The sequence below is a fragment of the Equus przewalskii genome, chromosome 6 (genome assembly GCF_037783145.1).
Source record: "Equus przewalskii isolate Varuska chromosome 6, EquPr2, whole genome shotgun sequence".
NCBI classification, from domain to species: Eukaryota; Metazoa; Chordata; class Mammalia; order Perissodactyla; family Equidae; genus Equus; species Equus przewalskii.
This window is the reverse complement of record NC_091836.1, coordinates 20,790,872-20,814,633: the sequence shown is the minus strand read 5'-3', so window position 1 is coordinate 20,814,633 and position 23,762 is coordinate 20,790,872. Positions and strand designations below refer to the sequence as shown.

General features: G+C 41.0%; 1 protein-coding gene across 7 annotated transcripts in view; it reads left to right on the top strand.

The window, feature by feature from the left end:
* Positions 1-1,414: 1,414 nt before the first annotated feature.
* Positions 1,415-23,762, top strand: part of PPP2R1B (protein phosphatase 2 scaffold subunit Abeta) — a 35,041-nt gene continuing 12,693 nt past the window's right edge. For 2 of the 7 annotated variants that reach the window (XR_011540847.1, XR_011540846.1), the window contains exons 1-14: positions 1,422-1,590; positions 2,429-2,519; positions 2,929-3,029; positions 5,978-6,210; positions 6,528-6,675; positions 11,335-11,490; positions 11,701-11,815; positions 12,228-12,298; positions 12,650-12,784; positions 13,590-13,763; positions 14,865-14,925; positions 18,744-18,898; positions 19,278-19,420; positions 19,813-19,904. Coding sequence is in view for 4 of the 7 variants with exons in the window: in XM_070623093.1 (XP_070479194.1) it covers positions 1,477-1,590; positions 2,429-2,519; positions 2,929-3,029; positions 5,978-6,210; positions 6,528-6,675; positions 11,335-11,490; positions 11,701-11,815; positions 12,228-12,298; positions 12,650-12,784; positions 13,590-13,763; positions 14,865-14,925; positions 18,744-18,898; positions 19,278-19,420; positions 19,813-19,904; positions 20,318-20,334 (1,806 nt within the window). In the remaining 3 variants the exon portion in view is untranslated. Of the gene's footprint in view, positions 1,591-2,428; positions 2,520-2,928; positions 3,030-5,977; positions 6,211-6,527; positions 6,676-11,334; positions 11,491-11,700; positions 11,816-12,227; positions 12,299-12,649; positions 12,785-13,589; positions 13,764-14,864; positions 14,926-18,743; positions 18,899-19,277; positions 19,421-19,812; positions 19,909-20,317; positions 22,695-23,762 lie in introns of those variants that run through there. The other 5 variants (XM_070623094.1, XM_070623095.1, XM_070623093.1 and 2 more) reach the window with 4 other exon arrangements.

Here is a 23,762-nt window from a genome sequence, read left to right as displayed (position 1 = left end):
ATTATCCTAAAACAATAAAAGCAGCATTGAAACAGATGTGCAAATGTAGGTACTGAAATCATGTGGCAATACTGGGTTTTGACGTGGTCACCCAAACAATCCAGAATATGCTTATGCAAATCCAAAAAATATTATCTACATGTAAACAAAATTAAAACCCTAGAGAATACATCCATAGACCTAATTTGAAAAATACTATTCAGGTCTACTGGTTCCCAAACCGCCACTACTATCAAATGCCCTATCTACTGTGTTCACTTCCAGGAACCTCATGTTTTAAAAAAAAGTCTCCTAAACTGTATTTATTAATAATTTCACATTTTTATTAATCAGACGCATAGAATTACGATTTCAAAGCTTGTGATCACCATATGTAATCATCACTCTAAGCTGCTTATAGTTCAAAACAAACAAACAAACAAGACAGGACATTTTAGTAATTCTGTGCTGCCCTAACAAGGGTAAATGAGAACTTTCCATTAAGTTTTGTAAGAAAGAACTCCCATACCCTCACCTCCTCCCACTGCTGCCTCTGAGGACTCTTGGAGTTTTAGGAGGCCATTTAGCCTTTCTTGTACAAGTAAAGTAGCCCCTCCACTGCATTTGGAAGGATTAAAGCTTGTCCTAGTTTTGCTTGATTGTTGTACTTCTAGCATGCTAAAGATCTAAAAAATGGGAGGAAGAAAATACAACAGAAGGCACCATTCCAGTACCAAACTGAAAAGAAACACAAAAACAAGAGAGCAGCATGTTTTTAACAGCTTGCATGGAGAAAGCGGAAAAAATATTGACTGGGGAGTTTGGACAGCACTGTTCATTTTCTCTCACCGCCCGCGTTATTTGTCTTACGGAGCAGGAGCCAGATACAATTCTGGCGCACAGGCCAAAGGAAGAGGTGGAGGGGTTCTGTGGAAGCTTGAGGCTAGTGGGGAAATTAGGGCTGGAGACCCAGTGGCTCAGGGCCAGGATGAAAGGAGGGGAGGCGCTAAATCTTTTTTCCTCCTGGCCTTGGGCATCCTCTTTGATCCCTCTGAGTCCTAAGAGGGCACAGCACGGGTCACTTAAGTAGGAGGTCCCTGACCCCTTCAGATCACCAGGAGCAGGATGAATCCCTGCCCTTGTTTCTTTCGGCTGGGGAAAGGACGCAGGGGATCCGTTCGCTTTCTTAGCCCACCCTTCTTCTGGAGTTTAGACCTACAGCTCCCGCAAGGGGGACTGGGCGGGAGCCTTTACGAGCCGGGTAGACACCCGGCTCCTACACCTCCGCGGAGCTGGAGCGCGGGCTTTAGCCCTGCCTGCCTGGGCGCGGGGCGGGGCCAGGGCGCGGGGCGGGGCCAGGGCGCGGGGCGGGGCCAGGGCGCGGGGCGGGGCCAGGGCGCGGGGCGGGGCCAGGGCGCGGGGCGGGGCCAGGGCGCGGGGCGGGGCCAGGGCGCGGGGCGGGGCCGGGCGGCGGCAACCGGCCGGAGGAGAAAGAACATGGCGGGCGCTGCAGGGCCCGGGATCGGCCCAGGGGCAGCAGGGGGAGATGGAGACGATTCGCTATATCCGATCGCGGTTCTAATCGACGAGCTCCGCAATGAGGACGTGCAGGTACTGGGGTCAGGGTCGGGGAGCGGAGGCGGGCCCGGCGGGACGCGTGGTAGGGAAGGGGGAAGGCCGGCGCCGCGGTGGGGGAGGCCCGGGGATTGAAAGAGCCGGCTCGGAGTAGAAACTTGACGGGGAGGAAGGGAGCGACCCGTGAGGGGCTGGGTGCCTCGACCCGACCCTCCTGGGGACCTCGCCAGCACTCCTCTTCCTGACCCCCTGAGGCGTCTGCCCGGCGTCCCACCGGTCCGGGCCGGTCGTGGGAGAAGCGGCTTCCCGTCTGGGCGCCCCTTCCGGGCGGTGCGGAGGGAGCGCCGCGTCCAGCCCTGGGCCGGCCGTCCTTGTGGCCGAGCGGGCGGGAGCGGGGCGGCGCGGGGGCGCCAGGGGCCCTTGGAAGTGCGGGTGAATGGGTGCCTTCCTCTCGGCTGGGACCCCGGCCGGGCTTGCTGGGTAGAAAGAGGGTGGGTTGGCCGATTAACCTAGAGGAGTCGGTGTAGCAGCTCGGGGGGCACTTTTCTTTGAAAAGGCAGGGGTTGTATTCATCCGTTTCACCTGCTTCATCACTGCCGGAGTTTTCTCTCTTTAAAATTGTCTCACTTCCTGGCTATCGTATGTTCTTTCATTCATTTCGCCAGTGGGCCCTTCGGAGTGTTTCTACTAGATCTTCCTTTGGCTGATGAAGCCGAGCTCCTGAGGTTCCTCATAGAATAAAGTCTAAACTGAAGGTTTTTCTCATTCTTACCCGTATGTCATTAATTCACCTGTTTGCAACTTTTGTCTTCTGGGCTAAATCACAACTTTTGGTTTTTTTACTTCGTTCTTTTTTCCACTTTGTTTTTTAAAGCTCCGTCTCAACAGTATTAAGAAGTTATCAACAATTGCTCTAGCACTTGGAGTAGAAAGGACGCGAACTGAACTGCTGCCATTCCTTACAGGTATGTGAATCTTTGTTTAAAGACAGGCATGGGCGTTTCTGTTTTCCAGTGGCTTTCAAAACTTTGATTATTTTTTAGCATTTGTTACCCACAGCACTGCTAAGTACCAAACTGCGCCTGATGCTTTCTGGGCAAAAGGAAACAGGACAGAGCATACTGTAATACTGTGGCCAGACATATTCAAACATTAACTGTTTAGTTAATAGTAAATAATTGATATGGGATTATGAGTTTCTAATTCATTCTGTAAAACAACTAAGAAGACTCTTGAATGAGAAGGAAGAAAAGGCTGTTACAGGATTGTGACAGGACCATCTAGTTACATAGTGAGCCTCTTCCTAGTTTTGTGTGTGCCCAGTTCTGGGCCAGCTGTCCTTGTTGATGAGTACTGGGTTGTTGTCATTTCCAGATACAATTTATGATGAAGATGAGGTACTGTTAGCTCTTGCAGAGCAGCTGGGAAATTTCACCGGCCTCGTGGGAGGTCCTGACTTTGCCCACTGTTTGCTGGTAAGTATATTCCGCCTGCCCTCCTTCTAGAAGTTTTGCAGTATAAATGATACGTTGTTTGGTGATAGGCATATTGCAACATTTTTTTATTCACATCTTTTTATGGATAGTCACAGTGTTAGCTATTGAGAAAATAAATAATGTAGGCACTTTGGGCTCAACCCTTTCTTATTTTTTCTGACGATGAATATAAGAACTTCTTCCTCTTTTGTTTTCTGCCTCTTTAGAGTTATTTGTCAGTTTAGAGGTTGGGAGAAAAAAGATTTGTTTGTTTGGGTTTTTTTCCTTGAAATTGGAAATCATAATTCTCGTCTAGCAGTGTCATGACTTTGGAAATGTTTATTAGCTTTTTGTCTTCGATTGTAAGCATAAGTTTTGCTTCTGACTGACTTTGTGAATTTGGTGAGTTTAGTTCAATTTAGTTGACATTTGTTGAGAGCCTACTATATCAGGCACTGAAGTTACAGTGGTAATGTTAAAGAAGACCAGTGTGAATGGAATGAGGTCTCTGTCCTTATTTATCAACAAATAATTACTGTACAGTGTTAGATGGAAAAGTAGAAGCACATACATGGTACTCAGTAATTGAGAAGAGAAGGAGATTAACTCAGGCTGATCAGGGATGACCTCTTGGGAGATGACATCTGAACCAGGTTTTGAAGGATGACTAGGAATTTCGACAGTTGCGCAAGATGAGGGTGTATCCTTCAGGGCTTAAATACTGTCTGTGTGATCCTGACTTGTGATTTTTCTCTCTGCCTTTCTATGGAACTTCAGATATAGCCAGAGAGAGAGAGAGAAATGTCTATCTCTTTGTCTCTCTCCATCTGCCTATGATTTTTCTACTAGGATGTCAAGCAGGCATTTCAAATTTAACATGCCTAAAACAGATCTTAATTTTCTCCCCAAAATATGCCTCTCCTTTAGTTGTCCCATTTCAGTAAATGGCATCACCGTCTACCCGGTTGCACAAGCCAAAACCCAGAAGACATTCTTGAATCTTCTTTCCCTCATTTTCCACATCTAATCCATTAGTAACTTCTGCAGATTCTCTGTATATTCCAAATCAGTCCAATTTCTTCCATCCCTACTACTACCTGGCTCATCTTTCCTCTAGTCTTTCCAGGCCACATGATCCCTCCTCTTGATTACTACAGTAGCTTTCTAACTATTGCCTTCCACCTCACCCCCACAGTTCACTGTACACCCAGCAGATGGATCACTCTCTGCCGTGGCTCTTAGAAAATCCAAATTTCTGCCAGAGCTTGTATTTTAGCTTACAAAACCTGCCTCTGTGAGCTTTTCTCACACTATGTTCCCTCTTGGTAACCTCATTCCATTCACAGTGATCTTTCTGTTCTTTGAATAGACGAACCTTGTTATTGCCTTAAGACTTTTGCTCTAGGTATTTCCTCTAATAAAATGTTCTTTTGAGCTTCCTATGGCTGGCCCCTTGTCGTTCAGATATCAACCTCAAAGCATCTTCTCAGAGAGGCCTTCTGTGACCACTCAATCTGAAATTACCGCCCAGTCACCCCTTATCACTTCCTCCTATTCTGTTTCTTTACAGAGTACTCATCACCATCTGATTGTTTTCTTGATTAGGTGTTGTCTTCCTCCATTAGAATATAAACTCCACTGGAGCTAGGAACCTGTCTCTTGTTTCTCTCTGTCCTCAGTGCTAGAATACAACAGTAATCATTTACTGAAAGAATGAGTTGCAGAGGCTTGGAAGCATGAAACAGGTTGTGTTGCTGGAGTACAAGTGTTGGACTGGGGTTGGCAGGAGTGGTGGTCGAGGGCAGTAGGAAAAGAGCATGGAGAAATAGGCAGAGTTCAAATCAGGAGACAACTTGTGTGCGATTCTCAGGAGCTTGGCTTTGTCCTGTGGTAGTGATAGAGATTGTCCAACTGTACTGCATGAGAGGAGGTCAGAGAAGGCGGGGAAGGTCTTGAAGAGCCTTCACAAGTAAGAAAGCAGTAATTTTTCAAAGGGCTTCTGAAATACCTCTTAGGAAACCTGAGTACTTTCTACCTCTGCATCAAACCATTTTCAAAATGTCTGTTAGGTAGACTTGCTTCTTCCTTTTGACTCATTGTAATTCTGTTTCATTTTCTTGCTCAGTTCTCCATATGAGTTTTGTCTTTAACATTTGCAGCTCATAGCATATGCTGAATCTACCTAGACCAAATGCAAACCCAGGAAGGGAGAGGTTCAGAGAACATCCTTCAGTTTTCACTGGGCTTTGTCATATTCACTTACTGAGCCAAGTCCAGACCAACCTGTTTGGTCTCTTTGCTTCCCAAAGCTGCAAGCAAGGATTCTTACCAGCTCTGTGCTCTTCAATTAATTGTTTTATCAGAAACTCCTGCTTTATGTCTGGCTCATGGAAAGATTCTGGATGTATTCTGAGAAAAATGATTTGTACTTAGGCTTTTATAGGTTGGATAGGTTGATGGTGTGGAGCTAGTGGACAGGGGTTGCTTGCACTTCCAGAAATGGTAGAATAACACTCCAATGGCCGTGGACTCACTTGCTTGATGAGATGTCATCATGTAATTGTGGTGCCCAGCATTGCTCATGTTTTTGCATTTATTCTTGAAATATACACGATCCTGTCTGAATTTGGCTACGTATCTTTTAAACCTAGTGATTCAGCTCATAGTAATATTAATATTGTGTCAAATCTCTTCCACGGTGTCATTTGTAGACACCATCTGGGAATTGCCATCTGGGACATGATATCTTGGCTACCCTACAGAAGTCGTGTCTTCAGGTTGGACACACCATATGTTATCACTGTGTGAACTGAAAGTAACCATTTGGTGTGGTGTAGCTAACATGGTTACATGTACCACCTCCTTTCAGTCACTTTAAAAGGTGATAATCTGTACGTAAACTGATTTAATAAATTTTCTTCTCTGGTTTTCCTTTTTGGTCCACTCAGCCTCCTTTGGAAAGCCTGGCGACTGTGGAAGAGACTGTGGTTCGCGACAAGGCGGTGGAGTCCCTGAGGCAGATCTCCCAGGAGCATACTCCTGTGGCTCTGGAAGCTCATTTTGTACCTCTGGTGAAACGCCTGGCGAGTGGGGATTGGTTCACTTCTCGCACATCTGCGTGTGGTTTGTTCAGCGTTTGCTATCCCAGGGCTTCAAATGCTCTCAAAGCAGAAATTAGACAGTAAGATATGGTATTTTTTTTTAGTTATTTGGGTTTTGGGAACTTGTTGCTGACAGTTTACACAGTACCCTGTTACCAGTGAGTGGCTGATACAAGGATAGTAGGATTGATGACATCACTTTCTATTGTCCAGTGGAATATACCAGAGGTTTTATCTTTGTCACTTCTGTGAGTAGAAGACTAATCACTGATGTTTGTAAGAGAAAAACCTCTAAAATGTCTTCATGTGTATGTGCGTGTGTGTATATGTGTGTGTTGGAGGGTGTTCAATCAATGGTGTTTGACAGGAAATACTTTTCTTACTTTATTTATTCTAGATGCTTCCGTTCCTTGTGCACAGATGACACACCAATGGTACGACGTGCTGCTGCTTCCAAGTTGGGTGAATTTGCAAAAGTTTTGGAATTAGACAGTGTGAAAAGTGAAATTGTTCCATTGTTTACTAATCTAGCTTCAGATGAACAGGTAAGTTAACTTTTATTATTTAAGGTACACAGATAGGCTCTTGTCCTCTAACATTTTAAGAGTTTCTTTGGAAGTTTTGGTTCTCATGTCAGGATCCTTTTTGCAAATTTAATGCTTATTCTGGCCTGGATAAAGTTTAATATGACCCATCTCAGTGTCTCTATAATTCTTTCTTAACCAGACTATGATTTTCTTTTATGTTAGCAGCTGTTGAAAGGAGGAGTCAGAGGAAACGGGAGCCATAATTAGAAAGGAAGACCAGAGCTGCATTAAGGGGTGACATACCTATGGGAATTGCAGAGGGGATTGTCATTTGGGAGAGTAATATTTCCTGGAATTTTTGACTTTGAGATAAACAAGCATAGCAAGGTTAGGAAGCCTATTTGAGCCTCTGCCTTCTCTATATGAATGTTTAGGATGACTTTGCATAATAGCAATTTTAAATCCAGGGATCTAGATCTCTTTGGTATAGAAATAATAATAACAACAGCAAGCACCTAAATAAAGTACTTAATCTTTCTCAACCTGTTTTAAGTGGTTTACATGGATGAAGTAACTTGGTCCTCACAACAGCCGCATGAGGGGGATACCCCATTTTACATATGAGGAAACAGAGGCACAGGAAATTGAAATCAGTTGCTCAAGGTTGCATAGTTGGCAGTGCTGGGAATGGGATTTGAATCTGGGCAGTTTGTCTCCAGAGTTCACGGCCTTCACAGCCAGGCTGTACTGCTCCTGTATGTGCTTCAGAGGATCAGTCCCCAGACTTCCTGAACTTGAGAAGAAGAGTCCTTTCAGGTTTTCAATTTGCCTGGCGCCTGTGCTAGGATGACTATGTGTGTGCAGGACTAAAAGCACCAGACGCATACTGATGAGTCTCATTTTCAGATTCGAAATCTGAGGGTGGCAAATCTTACTTTCAAAATAATTTTAATTAAAATAATATCTAGAAAACACAAAATAAATATGTAACTTAATGAATTATTATAAGGTAATGTTGTCTATCATCTGTGAAAGGAGACAGGACTTTAACAGCCACTATTCCATAGGCCCTCCGTGGACTCCCCCCAAACACCCCCTCCCCCTTCCACTCTCCGCTCCTCGCTCCCCACCCCCTTAAAGACTAATGCTTTATCTTGACTTTTATGGGAACCACCTCCTTGCTTCTCTTTGCATTTTTATTATTCAAGCATAGTTTAAAACAGTACTGTCCAACAGAAATACAATGTGAGTTACTTATTAGTTTTAAGTTTTTAGAAGCCGCATTTAAAAGAGTAAAAAAAGGCAAAATTAATTTTAATAATATATTTTATTTAACCCAGTATATCCAAACTAATCATTTGAACATGTGGCACTAGCCACATTTCAAGTATTCAGAAGCCACAATGGATAATGGTTACCACATTGGACAGCATTAGTTTAAAATCCTCATTTGAGATTTTGTTGATTTCATTTTCCAGTGTCTAATTTAACGTTTTCTTTTGTCCTCTGCATTTCCTACAAATTGGTAGTTGAATCTAGCGCGGGGGGTGGGTGGGGGTGGGGCGTTGCAAATGTTTTCTGTAAAGGGCCAGATAGTAAATATTTTAGGCTTTGTGGGCTGGAGTTTCTGTTGTAGCTACTCAGCTCTGCTGTTGCAGCACAAAAGCACTATAATAAGTAAACTAACAGGCAGGGCCATGTTCCAGTACAACTTTATTTACAAAACTGACTGTCCTGGATTCGGCCAGTGTTTGCCCCACCCCTGATCTAGAGGCTTCATGAGATTTAGGTTTGATATTTTTGGGGCAATAAGATCACTTCATAGGTGGGGGGTTACTTTTTATCCAGAGGCATGTCATGTCTAGTTGTGGTGTTAGAAGCAATTGATGCTCAAAAAAGTATTAAGTGCTTAATTGTAAAGTATGTGTATGTATATTCCCTCCGACCAGTGATAGAATTGCTGCTCTGGGCTTATTCATTCATTGGAAAAGTACTGAGCACCTACTACGCCATTCTGGTGCTGGGATACAGTGTTAAACAAGGCATAGAAACTCCATCTCTCAGAGTTTACATTTTAATGAAGGAAAACAGATAGGGACCGGCTCCGTGGCCGAGTGGTTAAGTTTGCACGCTCCGCTGCGGTGGCCCAGGGTTCAGATCCTGGGCGCGGACATGGCACCGCTCGTCGGGCCACGTTGAGGCGGTGTCCCGCATCCCACAACTAGAAGGACCTGCAACTAAGATATACAACTATGTACGGAGCAGGGCGGGGTTTGGGAAATAAAGCAGAAAAAAAAAATAAAAAGATTGGCAACAGTTGTTAGCCTACGTGCCAATCTTTAAAAAAAAAAAAAAGAAAAGAAAACAGATAATGGATAAATAAGCAAAATATCAGAGATGAATGCTATGATGAAAATAGAATAGGGTGACATAATGGGGTGATGACAAGGCATTCCTCTAGACGGGCTAGTCAGAAGAAGACTGAAGAGATGACATAAACTGAGAGAAAAGAAAAATACGGGCTATGCCCTTTGCTAGAGCGTCAGAGCTCCAGGAAAAGAGACTTCCAGGAAGAAAGGACACCTAATGTAAAGGCCCTAAGGTTGGAACATAGCGGGTGGAAGGCACTGATAAGAGATGAGATAGGAGAAGACAAGCAGGGGCCAGATCATGGAGGACCTTTAAGCCAGAGTATAGAGTTTGGATTTTATTTTCTAGGTGTAGTGGGAATACACCTAGATTTTTAAGCAGAGATATGACTTGATGTAATTTATATTTTTAAAAGATTCTGTCTTCTGGGTGGAAACTGTAGTCATGTGTCACTTAACATCAGGGATATGTTCTGAGAAATGCGTTTTTCGGCGATTTAGTTGTGCAAACATCATAGAGTGTACTTACACAAACCTATTCATGGTATAGCCCACAGCACACCTAGGCTATGTGGTACTGATCTTATGAGACCACCATTGTACACATGGCCTGTTGTTGACTGAAACACCATTATGCGGCACATGATTGTAAATTGTAAGGTGGAAGGTGAGAATAGAAACAAAAAGACCAGTTAGGAGACTTTTGTAATAATCCAGGCAAGAGATGATGGTGAACTAGGGTGGTAGAGTGAAGATGGAGGGAGTCGGGAGAAAGTTTGGGAGGTGGAGTCAGTAGAACTACAGTTGGATTGATGAAGGGACGAGGAGTCAAGGAGATCTTGATTTTTGGCTTTCGCAGCTGGGTGGATGGTGGTGTCGTTGCTGAGATAGAGAAGATTCTGGGGGGAGGAGCAGGTATGGGAAGAAAATCAGGCGTTCTGGAAGGGGAGTAATTGAGTAACAAATATTTATTGGTATATTTTCCCATAGATGATAGGAGTCCTTTGATTTAGCATCATTTTTGGAATCCAGAAATATCTGTATAGCCACTACCAAGAACCTAGTAATACCTTTTTCAGCCTGGTCATTGAGTGTCAGGCATATAGTAAGTTATTGTTGATCTACAATTTTTTAAATTTGTAATATTTTAGAAAGTGGATGTTGCTGTATCTCTCTGTTGTCTGTATGTATGTGCAATATATATATATATAAAATATACTTATGTACACACATAACACTTAAAATTTTTGTCTTGTTTCTCCTGGGTGCTCAGATGTTTATATATTTTCTGTTTCTATTTACGTATTTATGATTCCCAAATCTATAGTCTCAATTCCTAATTTCTCATTGATTTGTCTAATTGTATTTTCTACTTGCTTAAAGGACATGTAAGTATCACATTGACACTTGGCAGTTATGTTTGGAAAGCTGAGTTCATTAATCCCATACCTTTCTAATTTTTTCTGCTCCATTTTTCTAGGCTTGGCCAGTTGAAAGTTATTCTCTCCTTGGTCCTCAGCATTTAAATCTAACGATTTTTTATTGTTATTATGATGAACTCTTAATTTGTTTTCTGTGTATTTCTTTTTTTTTTTAAAGATTTTATTTTTCCTACTTCTCCCCAAAACCCCCCAGTACATAGTTGTATGTTTTTTTTAGTTGTGGGTCCTTCTAGTTGTAGCATGTGCGACGCCACCTCAGGATGGCTTGATGAGCAGTGCTAGGTCCACGCCCATGATCTGAACCCTGGGCCGCTGAAGTGGAGCGTGCAAACTTAACCACTTGGCCACAGGGCAGGCCCCAGTTTTCTGTGTATTTCTTTCCAAGTCATCATCTCACGCTTGAACTCTTATTCGTGCTGCCCCAAACTGAACGTTTTGAAAACTGAGCTTCCTCAGTGACTCCCCTTTACCCTTATTCTCTTTTTCTGTACTGGTCTGTTATAAACAACTTGTACGAGCATAGTTTTCATTTTATCCCTCAGCAACTTGTTATAGTGAGGTTTTGATGATATCATTAAAATGTTCTCCTTTTTTCACTTTATCTTTGCATTTGCATTTCGTCTTCCTTAATAAAAACTGCTCTCCAGCCAACGTAATTACTTTGCTGTTCACTCTTAGAACGAAGTCGTTTTCTACCTTCATGGCTTTCACATGCCATTCCAGGCAAAGTGAGCAGCTATTTCAAGATGTAAAGACATGAGGCTGCATATAATGTAGTTGTATTTCAGTGACACCCACAGCACTGGCCCATACCGCACACACTGCCCCATGGCTCTCCGTAACAGAAAGCAATTTTCTTCCTTTAGGATTCAGTGCGCCTCCTAGCTGTGGAAGCTTGTGTCAGTATTGCCCAGTTACTGTCTCAGGATGACCTTGAGGCTTTGGTGATGCCCACCCTTCGACAAGCAGCGGAAGATAAATCCTGGCGAGTTCGCTATATGGTAGCTGACAAATTTTCAGAGGTAAAATTATTGCACTGATACTTTTTAAGTACTAACGAAAAAAAACAAAAACCCACAGATTTGTTTTTGTACCAAAAGTTTCTAAATTAATTCTTCTGAATTGGAAGTGCTTGGGGCAAGAACGTATACATGAAGATTACACTATTTTCTTTTGTTCATGTTAATTATTTTGTTTAGTATACATCAAAACCTGTACAAATTCTTTTATAGCTCCAGAAAGCTGTGGGTCCTAAAATCACCCTAAGTGACCTCATCCCCGCCTTTCAGAACCTACTTAAAGACTGCGAAGCTGAAGTGCGAGCAGCTGCCGCCCACAAAGTCAAAGGTTCGGGTGTTCATTGATGTTGCAGCGTGTGTTCGTTTTGGTGCTAGTTTATGCCACTGAATTTGCATTTTTGTTGTAGAATGTGTTTTCAAATAGAAGTGATTTCAGTGTTTACAAAGATTACATTGTCATATAAAGCTACTCCCTTTATATTTAAAACCAAACCGCCATTTTATCTTGTTTCTGTAAAAAAAGGCCTTCTCAGGTTGGATTGGTGTGATACACAATGGCATGTAGATTGACGAAAAAATGCGTTTATAGTAGGAGCCATTTGTCCTCTGTAGAGCTTATTTAGTTAAACATACAATTTGATTTAACTTGAAACTGTTGATAAACCTGGTTAAATTTCTTCATTTGGATCCTTGTAAATGGCTCTATGTAAGCATTATTTTTTTCTGTTTATCTCTTTTAGAACTTTGTGAGAACTTGCCCATTGAAGGTAGAGAAACCATCATCATGAATCAAATTCTGCCCTATATAAAGGTAAACCTAACTTTAGTTTAATTTTTGTTTTACTCTGCCCTATTTGAACGTAAACCTTACCTCAATTTTTTGTTTGTTTGCCTTAAATCTCTTCGAGTTTAAAGGTGGACAAGGGATGAATGGGACAGATATGTTAATATATGACATTGTTATTTATCTCTTATTAGTGCTTTATAATTGTAAAATGCTCTTTGTTGCATAGGTTTATGTTATCTGACTGACTGTCTGAGGAAACATTATTAGCTAATCACTATTGAAATAGTGTTGTCTTTTTAAATGCCTCGGGAAATGGTATGGAAGTTTCTGTTGTCTTACAAAAAACAAAGGCTTTTAATTTTGATTTTATTTTAGGAATTAGTGTCTGATACAAATCAACATGTCAAATCAGCTCTAGCTTCTGTAATTATGGGATTGTCTACAATTTTGGGCAAAGAGAATACCATTGAACATCTTCTACCTCTTTTTTTAGCTCAGTTAAAGGATGAGGTGAGTCTGGCTATAAATTCTGTTGTCTTTGATAGTCAGTGCTTTGGTTTGATTTTGGTTTGGGGTTTCACAAAAATAGAACACAAAATAGAGATGAAGGGATTTTAAAAAGTAACTTATTTTAAACCAGTAACAATCCCTGTGTTTGGGTGTGGGGTTACAAGTTCCCAGAAAATGGGCACAAGGAGCCTTCCATATAGACTTAAAAATATCTGTTCATCCTCTGCCTGATTCCTGCTTATATGTACTGGTTTCTTCTCTTTAAACTTGGTGTATCTTTGTTTACAAAGTTTCTTTCATTTAAATTTAAATGTAATAATATCAAAATTATAATGATAGCTGACATTTATTGAGTAATACTGTGGGCCAGGCACGATCATAAATGCTTTGTGGGTATCATTACGTGTAATCATCACAACAATCTTATGAGGTGTGTCTTATTATCATCATCATTTTACAGATGAAGGAGCTGAGGCACAGTGAGATAAAATAACTCACCCAAGGTCTCAGCAATGGCATATCTGGGATTTGAATGCATGTAATTTGATTCCAGAGCCTGTGCTCTTTAGCATCCTATAGACTTTTCATTGAAAATTCTGGTTAAGATCAGTTACATTTATGTGCTTTAAATTATTTGTGTACTTGGTTTTAAGTATTTCTTCCAAGACTATACTTTTTTTCACCTGAGTCAGTAGTTTCTTATTTTAAAATTTATTTAGCAGTTTTTACTTCATCCTGATAATAGGAGAATACTGGGCAAAGAGCTTGATTTTTATGTGTTCTTTTGGGGCTTGTGTACTTCCAGTGTCCTGAAGTTCGTTTGAATATCATCTCCAATTTGGATTGTGTAAATGAAGTGATTGGCATCCGTCAGCTCTCTCAGTCTCTCCTTCCTGCCATAGTGGAGCTGGCTGAAGATGCCAAGTGGAGGGTCCGGCTGGCTATCATTGAGTATATGCCTCTGCTGGCAGGCCAGCTGGTGAGTATGTGAGCTCCATGAACTGAAGAATAGCATCAAATAGTGGAGTAGATTTACCATGGCATAGGAGGCCCAGATAGCTCCTATGATTATGTTCATTTAGACGCATGAAAGTATGGTCTCTCCTAGTTGCCTGGGGGATGGTTTTTATTTTCATTAGTGCATTAACTTCTAATAAAAAGGTCTTATAGAAACACATTTCACCTCACTACCACCTAAAAGCAAAGCCATAGAAGAATATAATCAATTTCGTGATGTATGTAACATAGATTTTGTGATATTTAATGTCTCGGTGGCTTAAATAGTTAATTAAGAGGAAAAGGGAGTATGGTTTAGAGATAGGTCAGCTTTGAATTTTGCTCAGAGCAGCTTCTCTGTTTGCCTATATTCTGAGCAAAATGTCCCTAGAGAGCACTTTTCCTACATACTGCTTAGAGGGAGTTGAGGAATCACCGTATGGAAAAAGAGTCTTGAAGTTTGTAGTGGCCACCCGTTGACAGGAAGAGCAGAGCTTGGAGAGCCAGGATGGTTTGTTCCCCCGTGACTCTATGCTGACCCCACTTCACGAGTACTCTTGTGCCTGTTTTATTCTCCCTCCTCTGCGCTCTCCCATCCCAGAAGTACTCTCTTTAATTGGGGATAGCTCTATTTCTTAATGTCAGTTTCTTCATCCTTAAGGATTTATTATGATATTAACCAAAAAGGGAAAAAATTAGAGAATTATTAATATCATTGACAGGTATTTTCTTGGGTAAATTCATTTTTACAAATAATCTAGAGATTTCTTGGCAGACTGTCCACACTGCATTTTTCCTACTTATCTGCAGTCTTGTGTCTGGCTCCTGGCCACCCTATTCTCTTCCACTTAACAGGGCCTGGGGCATCTCACTTATGCTTTTCTTTAAGATCTCTATCCAATAAAATAGATTTGTAGTTTGTAAATCAGATCACATGGTATTCCTTTTCTGGCTGGGTCATGAAGTCAACCTATTTGGAAACAAGTGTTTTTTTAGCTTTCAGATCACTTTGGTGTAATATAAATAGACCATCTTGATTTCTAACTTTGAAGATGTATATTAATGGAATCGTCTGTATCCATAGGGTGTGGAATTCTTTGATGAAAAGCTGAATTCTTTATGTATGGCCTGGCTTGTGGACCATGGTAAGTAAATAAGTTAAAAGCAGATTAGTAATAGAAGACTCATGTTTTTGCATAGATCCCATTTTGTTCTTAGATTTTCTTTTTAGAAAGGAATCATAATCTGACCAAGTATTTTGCCTTACCACTGTAGGGGTGAAGAAAGGCTTTGAGTAAGGTCTAGTTATCTTCATCTGAACAAATGTGACATTTCTATTTTTCACCAGTGTTTTTCTATCTTAAATTTTATTTTCTCCATTAAACAATCTCTACTCTGTTTCTTACTCATTCTATTACGTTATTTTCAGACTATCTCTTTTCTGTGTATACTGACTCCTTTCTTATCCCAAGGTCTTCTCCTTGATTATGTCACTGGTGTCTTCTGACACTATAGACTGAGGGACAGGAATTGGAATCAGATGAAAGGCATAGGGGGATAGAATGGCTACTTGGCTTCTTTGAGGTGACGTAGAGAAGGAGGTATACAGTGGCACAGTAAAGGAGTCTAGGAGTGGAAGACGTCAGCTGTGACTTAGGACAGAGAGGGCCCAGATTTCTGGTTATGGTGCAAGGCAGGCGTACTGCCCGCACTCTGGCTGCCGCTGCCTTGATGCTGAGAGGGCGAGCTGCAAGCTCAGGGCAGGGTCAGATGGGACAGCATTTAGAAAAAACCTTTTTAAAATATTTTATTTTCTCTTTGCATTTATAACGTAATTCACTTCAAGGATCACGGAATCTTTTTCTTCCAGTGCCACACACTGTGTTACAAAAGAAGACTGCTACTGCTGCTTATCAAAAATATAAGACAGTAGATGTTTTTTATAAAACCACTTTATATGTTAACTTGTTATCAGTTGAGTTTTTGACAAGGTCTCAGGTCTATGTATCTCCTCTTGTCAGCCAGGCACTGGTGGGTGTGAGGAGCGTCCTCTGTACCAGTGAGGTCCAGTGCCAGGCCCCATGTGCAGACTCGGCAGCTTCAGTGTAGTCTGAGACTTGTTCAGATGAGGGCCCTGGGGGCTTATAACATAATGTTCTCTGAGCTTCGGTTCCATATTTTGGTGGATATGATAGGCATCCTGTTTCAGTTCCACAGCATCTTTCATATACTTTATGTATTGAGTGTATCCCTGTTCATCTGGGGGTCCTTACGCCTGGATGTTTGGGGGGAGTGGGCATATTTGTGTCTGCTTGTACATACAGGTAGTTTTGTTAAGGGCATATTTGGATCATATGGGAGATCATATAGTTAAGAGTGTGAAGAGGGGTGTGAAACAATGTGCAAATCTTGTAAAAGTATATATATGCAGATAATTTCATTGTTTTCAAACTAGATTTTGAAGATTTTTTTCTTGTCCTCTAAAGTTACCTTTGTATGGCTTAATTTTTCTTTTCTTTTTAAATAAAACAAGTTTGGCAAATCATAGAAAAGAAATGTCCTCTTTTTAGAAAAAAAGTGCTTATATTATTTCTGATGCATATTTTAGTGGGAATGACATGTCCCAGCAGATTATTCTACACTTTCTTTGAAACCTGGCATTCTAGATTTATTCTAGATTTATTTTGAGGAGCTTTTAAAGTCATAATGTTCCACAAAGAATTAAATTCCTGACACCCTTTCTATGTAGGATTGCTCTGTCTATGCAAGTTCTTCCTCTTTTCTCTGATTTTTTTCTTCCAATTTGGGAGCAAGAGAGACTTGTTTATTTTTCCGTAGCAGAATAGTGAAGCATTCTTTAAACCAATGAAATGTCAGGTCTGAAATTGTCTCATACTTAGTCACACCAGTTTTTTGTTGTTTTGTTTTTGCATTCTACATAACTGATATGTAGTGATCACTGATCAATTAAATTTTTTGACACTGTTTTCCTGATTGTTAGACTACTAAAAGAATATTGTGAAAAATCTCGAGAAGTATAAGGAGGAAAGTATCACTCACCCCCCTCCCATGGTTGAGTGGACAGTGTTGATCAGAGGGAGGAATTTAGAAGGAGAATTTATTTTTTATAGGAGAAAGGAAAAGTTATCAAAGTCAATGAGCACATAGTGTGTTAGACATTCAGAGGAAGCTTGCAAGTCCAGCTAGACCTTGAGGGGAGAGGGAAAGAGAGAGACAAAACAAGGAGAGAAAACAGGCAGAACTGTGGAATGGTTTGCATTCTTTGGCAACAAAATTGAGAGGAGCCAAGAACATAGTAGGCATCTGGCCAAGGAGAGTGGAGTTCAGTTAAGACTTGGGTCAAGGCGGAGTGTGTTTGCGCTCCGTCTCTGGTTACTCTGGCAGCGAGGTCTCTTCCTATGGTAATGGCATTAGGATGAGAAAAACCTCAAGCAAATTAACAAGGAGAATGAGAGGAGAAGACGCAGGAGCTCTAGCTGGCTCCACCTTAGGGGGAGGAGATTGTGCCAAAGACAATGACTGAATGCGAGGGGAGGAAATTTGTATATGGGTGGAACACTTGACTTGAGCTTGCTCCTTAGAGCGTGCTGGTGGATAGTACTGACAGGTTGCTTCTCCCATAGACTTTGGTCAGGTTGCATGCTGGTAATTATATAGTTCCTTGGCTATGCTGTCTTGCTGTTCTCATCAGTGGCATTGCCAAAAAGGATCTATAAACTGGGAAGAGTTGGGTATTTCCTGTCCAGAAGCCTTGTATAAACTGTCCAGGATCAGGGCTGTAGCTTGGATAGCTATCCTTGCCCATTCTATCACCCAGGAAGGTTGGGCCTACCTGGCGAGAGAAGTAAAACAAGGAATCAGTGCCCACCACCCAGGTTTATTACCTAACCCCAAATTTTGAGTCTTATTGGACCTGTCTTTGTTCAGTGCTGTATATATCAACTAGTTGTTGAGAAGATAGTAGCTCAGGCCTTTATTATCCACATTTATGATGTCTTTGATAAATGATCTGCTAGGGAATTGTTAGATGCTAAAGTAGGTGCATTTAGACACAGAAGACATTGACGTGTTTTCTCAACATAAACATTTTTAAGGGAAAAGAGGCAAGTTGGTCTGAAGTCTTTATTTGCTATTGTGTAGATGACCACAGTGACCTCTGAACGACCTCCTTGCTGCCTGGGTCTTCTCAGCTGTTCTTGCTGCTGCTGGAATAGGCTTGCTAAAATACCACATTGGTCATTGGGTCACAACTTTGCTTTAAAAACCCATCATTGTTTTCTTTACAAAGTCTAACTTTAGCCTTCAAGATGCTCCGTGTTCCTGGTCCACCCTAACTGTCCAACCTTGCAGTCTCATAGATTTCAGTTTTTTCCTTTGTGCCCTGGATAAATTTTTTTGCCCTTTCCAGGAATTCCTCCCTTCTTCTATTTACACAAATCCTCCTAATCTTTGAGGCCCACTGCAAGGCCTTTCTTTCCTGAAGCCTTCCTAGACCTCCCTTATTGTCTCTTCTCTGAACTCCATCTGCCCTCACGGTCTTCACCAGACAATTTCATACTTCGTGGTAATGAGTCTTGTACCATGTGGCTTCTTGGAGTGCATCAGCTTTCATTTCTCTGACAGTGTACGATTTTTGAGGGGAAGTGTCTTACGTATTCTTTCTGTAACACATAGCACGTGGTAGGCACTCATATTCATTAATTAATGACGCCTATAATGAGTTCCTCCTTTTCCTTGGACATATTAGACATTTTGAAACTATAATAAGACTAAATCAGTGTATTATTGGTCATAGCTGAGCCTGTTTCCATTGCAGTATGACTGAATTTGGAGTCTGTTTGCAGAGTTTTGGTTTTGGTCCACCTTTGATGATAATGTACATAAACTGTATTGTGCTTGTAATGTAAATAGCATGACGATGTTTTCTTCACCTCTTCTGCAGTATATGCCATCCGTGAAGCCGCCACTAGCAACCTCATGAAACTAGTTCAGAAGTTTGGTACAGAGTGGGCCCAAAATACCATTGTTCCCAAAGTGTTAGTAATGGCAAATGATCCTAATTACTTGCATAGAATGACCACTTTATTCTGCATTAACGTAAGTATTACATAGCTATTATTGCTAAGCTTAGGTGTTAAAGCAGTTATTCAGGACTGTATTTCTGAATTCTGTGTGTTTTGTCTTCTATTTGGAATATATTTCTTACACTGATTAATTTGGACAGTTAGAAGATGAGAGAAAATGTCAGTTTTTTAATTCATGTTAAAATCTACAGTAGTCAAGTCAGTTGTGAATTCTGGTTTAATTGGGACTCTTTGAATGCTACCTGGTATATCCTTTATTCAGATGCGCAAACTAGAAACATTTTCCTGTTAGTCAGTTACTTACTTATTAAATATTAATTTGTCTCTTTAGATTTTGGGGTATTTTAAAAAATAAAAGTGTTTTAAACGTGCCCTCTTATTTCTTTTTCTAGGCACTGTCCGAAGCCTGTGGTCAAGAAATAACCACTAAGCAGATGCTGCCCATCGTCTTGAAAATGGCAGGAGACCAAGTAGCGAATGTCCGTTTCAATGTGGCCAAATCTCTACAGAAAATTGGACCAATTCTAGATACTGAGTAAGATTTTAGTTTATTCAGTTGTTTTAAAAGTAGATTGAAGTTTTTACGTTATAGTGGGGAATAATAGCCAAAATTAAATTCAGTGGTTTTCACTTTACCTAAGATGTGGCTTTGTATAAAGAAAATAATAATAAAGTAATTTAACAACTGTTTTTGAGGGTGTCCACTTTGACTTTTATATTTAAGCTCTGTATATGTGTAGATCATTGCCTGGAGCTAATTCTGCTGAGAACTTGAGAAATTATTTAGTACTTGTCGAGTTTATATTATAGGTATTTTAAAGTACTCTTTTATTTTAAACTTTAAAAATTACCATAGAGCATATATACCATAGAGCATTTCTCTGGTCCAGAAGACTGCTGCTCACAGATAATACTGTTGGATTTTAGGGCTTTGCAGGAGGAAGTTAAGCCGGTACTGCAGAAGTTAGGCCAAGATGAAGACATGGATGTCAAATACTTTGCACAGGAAGCAATAAGTGGTATGTCTTTTTGATTTTGCCTGCAGCTTTTGCTTGGGTTAAGAGGGTGTGAATGATGTTAAGTGGCAAGGCGATAAGCATATGGGTGACGGGGAGGGAGGTGAGCTCCTGGAATGTGTGTGCCTCTTTGCGTAGAACCTTCTTGGCCCACCATTAAGCAGGCCAGTCTCTCAGTTCCGTGTCTAGGGCTAGGTAGGAATACGATTCTTACTGGTAAGAAGAGTTTTTCATTTGAATTGTAATCAGTTTTTAAAGTTTAGCTTTTGGTTAGCCTGGCAGAATATCACGAAACTGACCGTAATAACAAGTTCATAGTGTCATGCTTTTGGATCATTGTTGTCATGCTTAATAGTCACATAGATAGTTCATGAACTTTCTGTACCATTAACTTGATTTTGTTTGGAATTTTCCAGTGCTTGCGTTGGCATAATGAGGAACAGGAGGGAAAAGACTTACTAAATTCTTATCACAGATTTCTAGTCAGTGTGTTCTTAAACTGGGTGGAGAAAAAATGGAGAACCTTCAAGACCTCATCCAAGCAAATGGCAACAACAACTTAACGAGAAATCAAATTTCGGTGACTTGATTCTTTCTAAAGATGAAATGGGATTGTTTTTTACTCGTCTCCCTTGTTGGGATAATAATATTTAGAACCATTTTTGTTGTTTGTGACCAATTCCTGACACTTGATACAGTCATTTCTTGATTGTCTCCTAATGATTTATCTGGTACTATCTGGGCTCCTGCATCCTCACTGTTTAATCAGGCCTCAGCCACTTAATATTCCCGACCAAGTGTGGATGAGTTTGGACCCAGACATGGAGTGGAGTGATTCCCTTGATGTTTACATGTGTCTGTGTGTCTCTCCGTCATTCCAAAGTTGAATGTACATGGTTTAGAATAACTTATTTTATAAACACTCTATTTGGGAGACACATCAAGATTTAACTGTAGTGAAAGCCACATTTTTTTTTTCCTGGATAATGATGGTCTGTGTCAGTGCCTCACATGAAGGGGAATGTGAAAACTCAGGGTTTATGTATTGGTTGCTTGGGTTTTTATTTGCTTGATTTTGACTGTAATCATGTCATTCAGAAACCTGAAGTGCAGACGCATCTTGCTGCTAACGTGTGATGTTGCAACCTAACTGAATTTCACCAGCTCTCCACTGTGATTGCATTCCAAAATTCTCTCTCTCCATCCCCTGAGAAACTTAAAATTTAGTGCCTCCCAATAAGCAGTAGTTGTACTGTTGCATTGCAAGATTGCAGTTTTGTATTTCTAATGAGTAAAGGAACCACTGGTATAATCCTGGGAGCACTTCCTGCTCTTTACCTGGCTCTGCTTCCAGCTGTGTGAACATCTGGTCTTTGCTACATTGTACTTTCCAAACTGAAGTTCATTACTAATTCTTTTGTATGGGTGATGTTGGAATCTAATCATTTGAAATGTTTATTTTTCTACCTCTACGGTAAAACCTCATTAATTTTTCCTAGAATTTGATAATGAGTTAAGCTAAGGGTTTGCTGAAGTGAATTAACAGTATGTAAGGAAGCCTGTTGTGTCTGAACTACTTAAACAGTAATTAAACAATATTCAAGCTCTCTTTAAAAAGCACCCCTTTACTAGTTGATATGCCAATTACTAATCACTCTTTTCAATTATATTAAAATGCCTTCCATGAGGATCTTTGAGGCCACATCTTTTTTCACATGCATACTTACTCTTTATCCCTGGAATATATACATATGTATTTCATGGAGAATTTAAATATTTTTTTAAATGTTTATTTACATTTTTCACCTAATCGAACTTGCCTTGTCCTAATGAATTTTAATTAATGAGGTTTTATTGTACCTTCTTTTTCTCTCAGCGCATCTTGCTGTGTAGTTTGCTTGTTTCCATTTTGGTTTTTGAATTCTTTCGTTGATTCACAACTCTTTTTTAAACCCAGGGAGCCCTGTTCTGTTTTGTGAAGGCCCAAAGACTCCTAAAAAAACTTTGTACATTAAACTGTTACATAAAACCAAGGCTGACCAAATACTTTCAAGTTTGTCTTTCCTTAGAAAAACAGAACATTTTAAATCAGAAATTATCTGCCTGCATTTAAAACTGCCAAATTATCTTATATTAAGTTTCTATTTTATTACTTTTTAGGCTAAGGATTGAATATTTTCCTAAGCAAAAATCTTTTCTGTGTTCTGATTTTAATAACCTATTATGATGTGAACATTTTCATTTTAGTCTCATGGCTCTTTCTATGTTTTATCACCTGCAGGTTATGTTCCTCCTTTGAAGTGCACATTTGAGAGACTGTTGTCTTGATTCTTGTAATGAATATGCACAACCATTGCTTCACTCTGGGGCTGGAAGTGCTGTTGGTTTTGACTGCCCGTGTGTTCCCCACCCCCACCCCCCGGGGAGCCCTGTGGGTTGGCCTTCCCCCTAAGACTGTGGTAAAGGGGAGACAGGGAGCCCTGCTTTCTCAGGCCTGGGTCAGAGAGCTCAGCAGGGCCCAGTCTTTTGGGTGACCCCTTAGAGACTTCATTGTTTCTCTCTGACTTAAACAGGGAATCCTTTTGTTCCTCCTCAGAAGAATTGTTCTTTGGCTCCTAACTTGGTCATTTTCTCCCTGGATTAGTTTTCCTATTTTGATGTCACCAGAATGTGAGCTCCAGGAGCTCTGTAAGGGCAGGGATTTGTGTCTGTTTTGTCTTCTGCTGTATCGCCAGCACCTCGGTGAGTGTCTGGTGTACTCAGTAGGTGCTCAATAAAATTGTGTTCAATGAATTTCTGAAATCTGTCCTCTGAAGTGTTGCGTGCATGGAACAAGTCATCAAAGGTACCAGACTGCATCTCATTCTCCCATCAACACAATAAAAGCATTTGAATGCTCTTAAGAAACGAGCTTTATGTGGCTCTTGTCAAGTCCCCCATCTTAGGCAAAAGTTGCCTGTGGATATGTACGATTACCTGGAATGTATGTTGTATAGTTTTTCATCTAGGCAGTTTTCATCAGTTTGGTCGATAGGAGAGTCAAGCAGAGACATACATGCAAGTGTATGCCAATAAAAATGTCTCATCAACAATGCAACTCACCTTAGTGTTTCTAAGATTTGTGTAGAAAAAAATCACCCCTCACAGGTTTAAGAGACCAGATCTTCTTTATGCTGCTGAGAAGATACGAACCTGAAGATGTGTCCTGTTTCATGAGAACAAACAGGTTAATGTGAGGTTTCTAATGAGGCTTTGTCAAAATAATAGTTAGCCCTCAGCTTGGGTAAGTACCACAGGTTGGCCACTGTGATGCAAGGCCCTGGGGGTCTTTGCTGGACAACTGGTCCTGCCTCAACAGAGACAGCAGCCTGACCTTTGAGCTGTCTTATCCAGGCATCCAAGAGACTTGCATAGACCTTCAGGGGAACACACATGTCCCTCCTGACCCAGTGGTTAAGCTATGGCAATGCTCTCTTGTTGCAATTTTGTTATTAATCGCTGTGTTGTCATGGAGTTGAAAGTCTGGTGCTTTCCTGTAGAAGTCACATTGGATCCAGCCCCTAGGGATGGCAGGGCAGGTGGCCAAACAAGTTGGGTGCTTGTCCCACCCTCTGACTTACATTCCTCTGGCAATGCCTTCCACTGGCACTCTTCCTTACAGCCTCCTAGTACTCCACTGCTTGGATATAAAACTGGAGGGGGCGGGAGCTGTTACCTGCGCTCCTTGCTTTAACAGATGAAGCAATTGTGGTCTGATGTTATGTAATTGCCCTCTGATTCTCTTGTATTCCTGTTTCCATCCAGTTCCTTGCTTCTCTTTCCTGTTCACTCACATGTCTTCAGTCCTCTTTTGTACCTAGA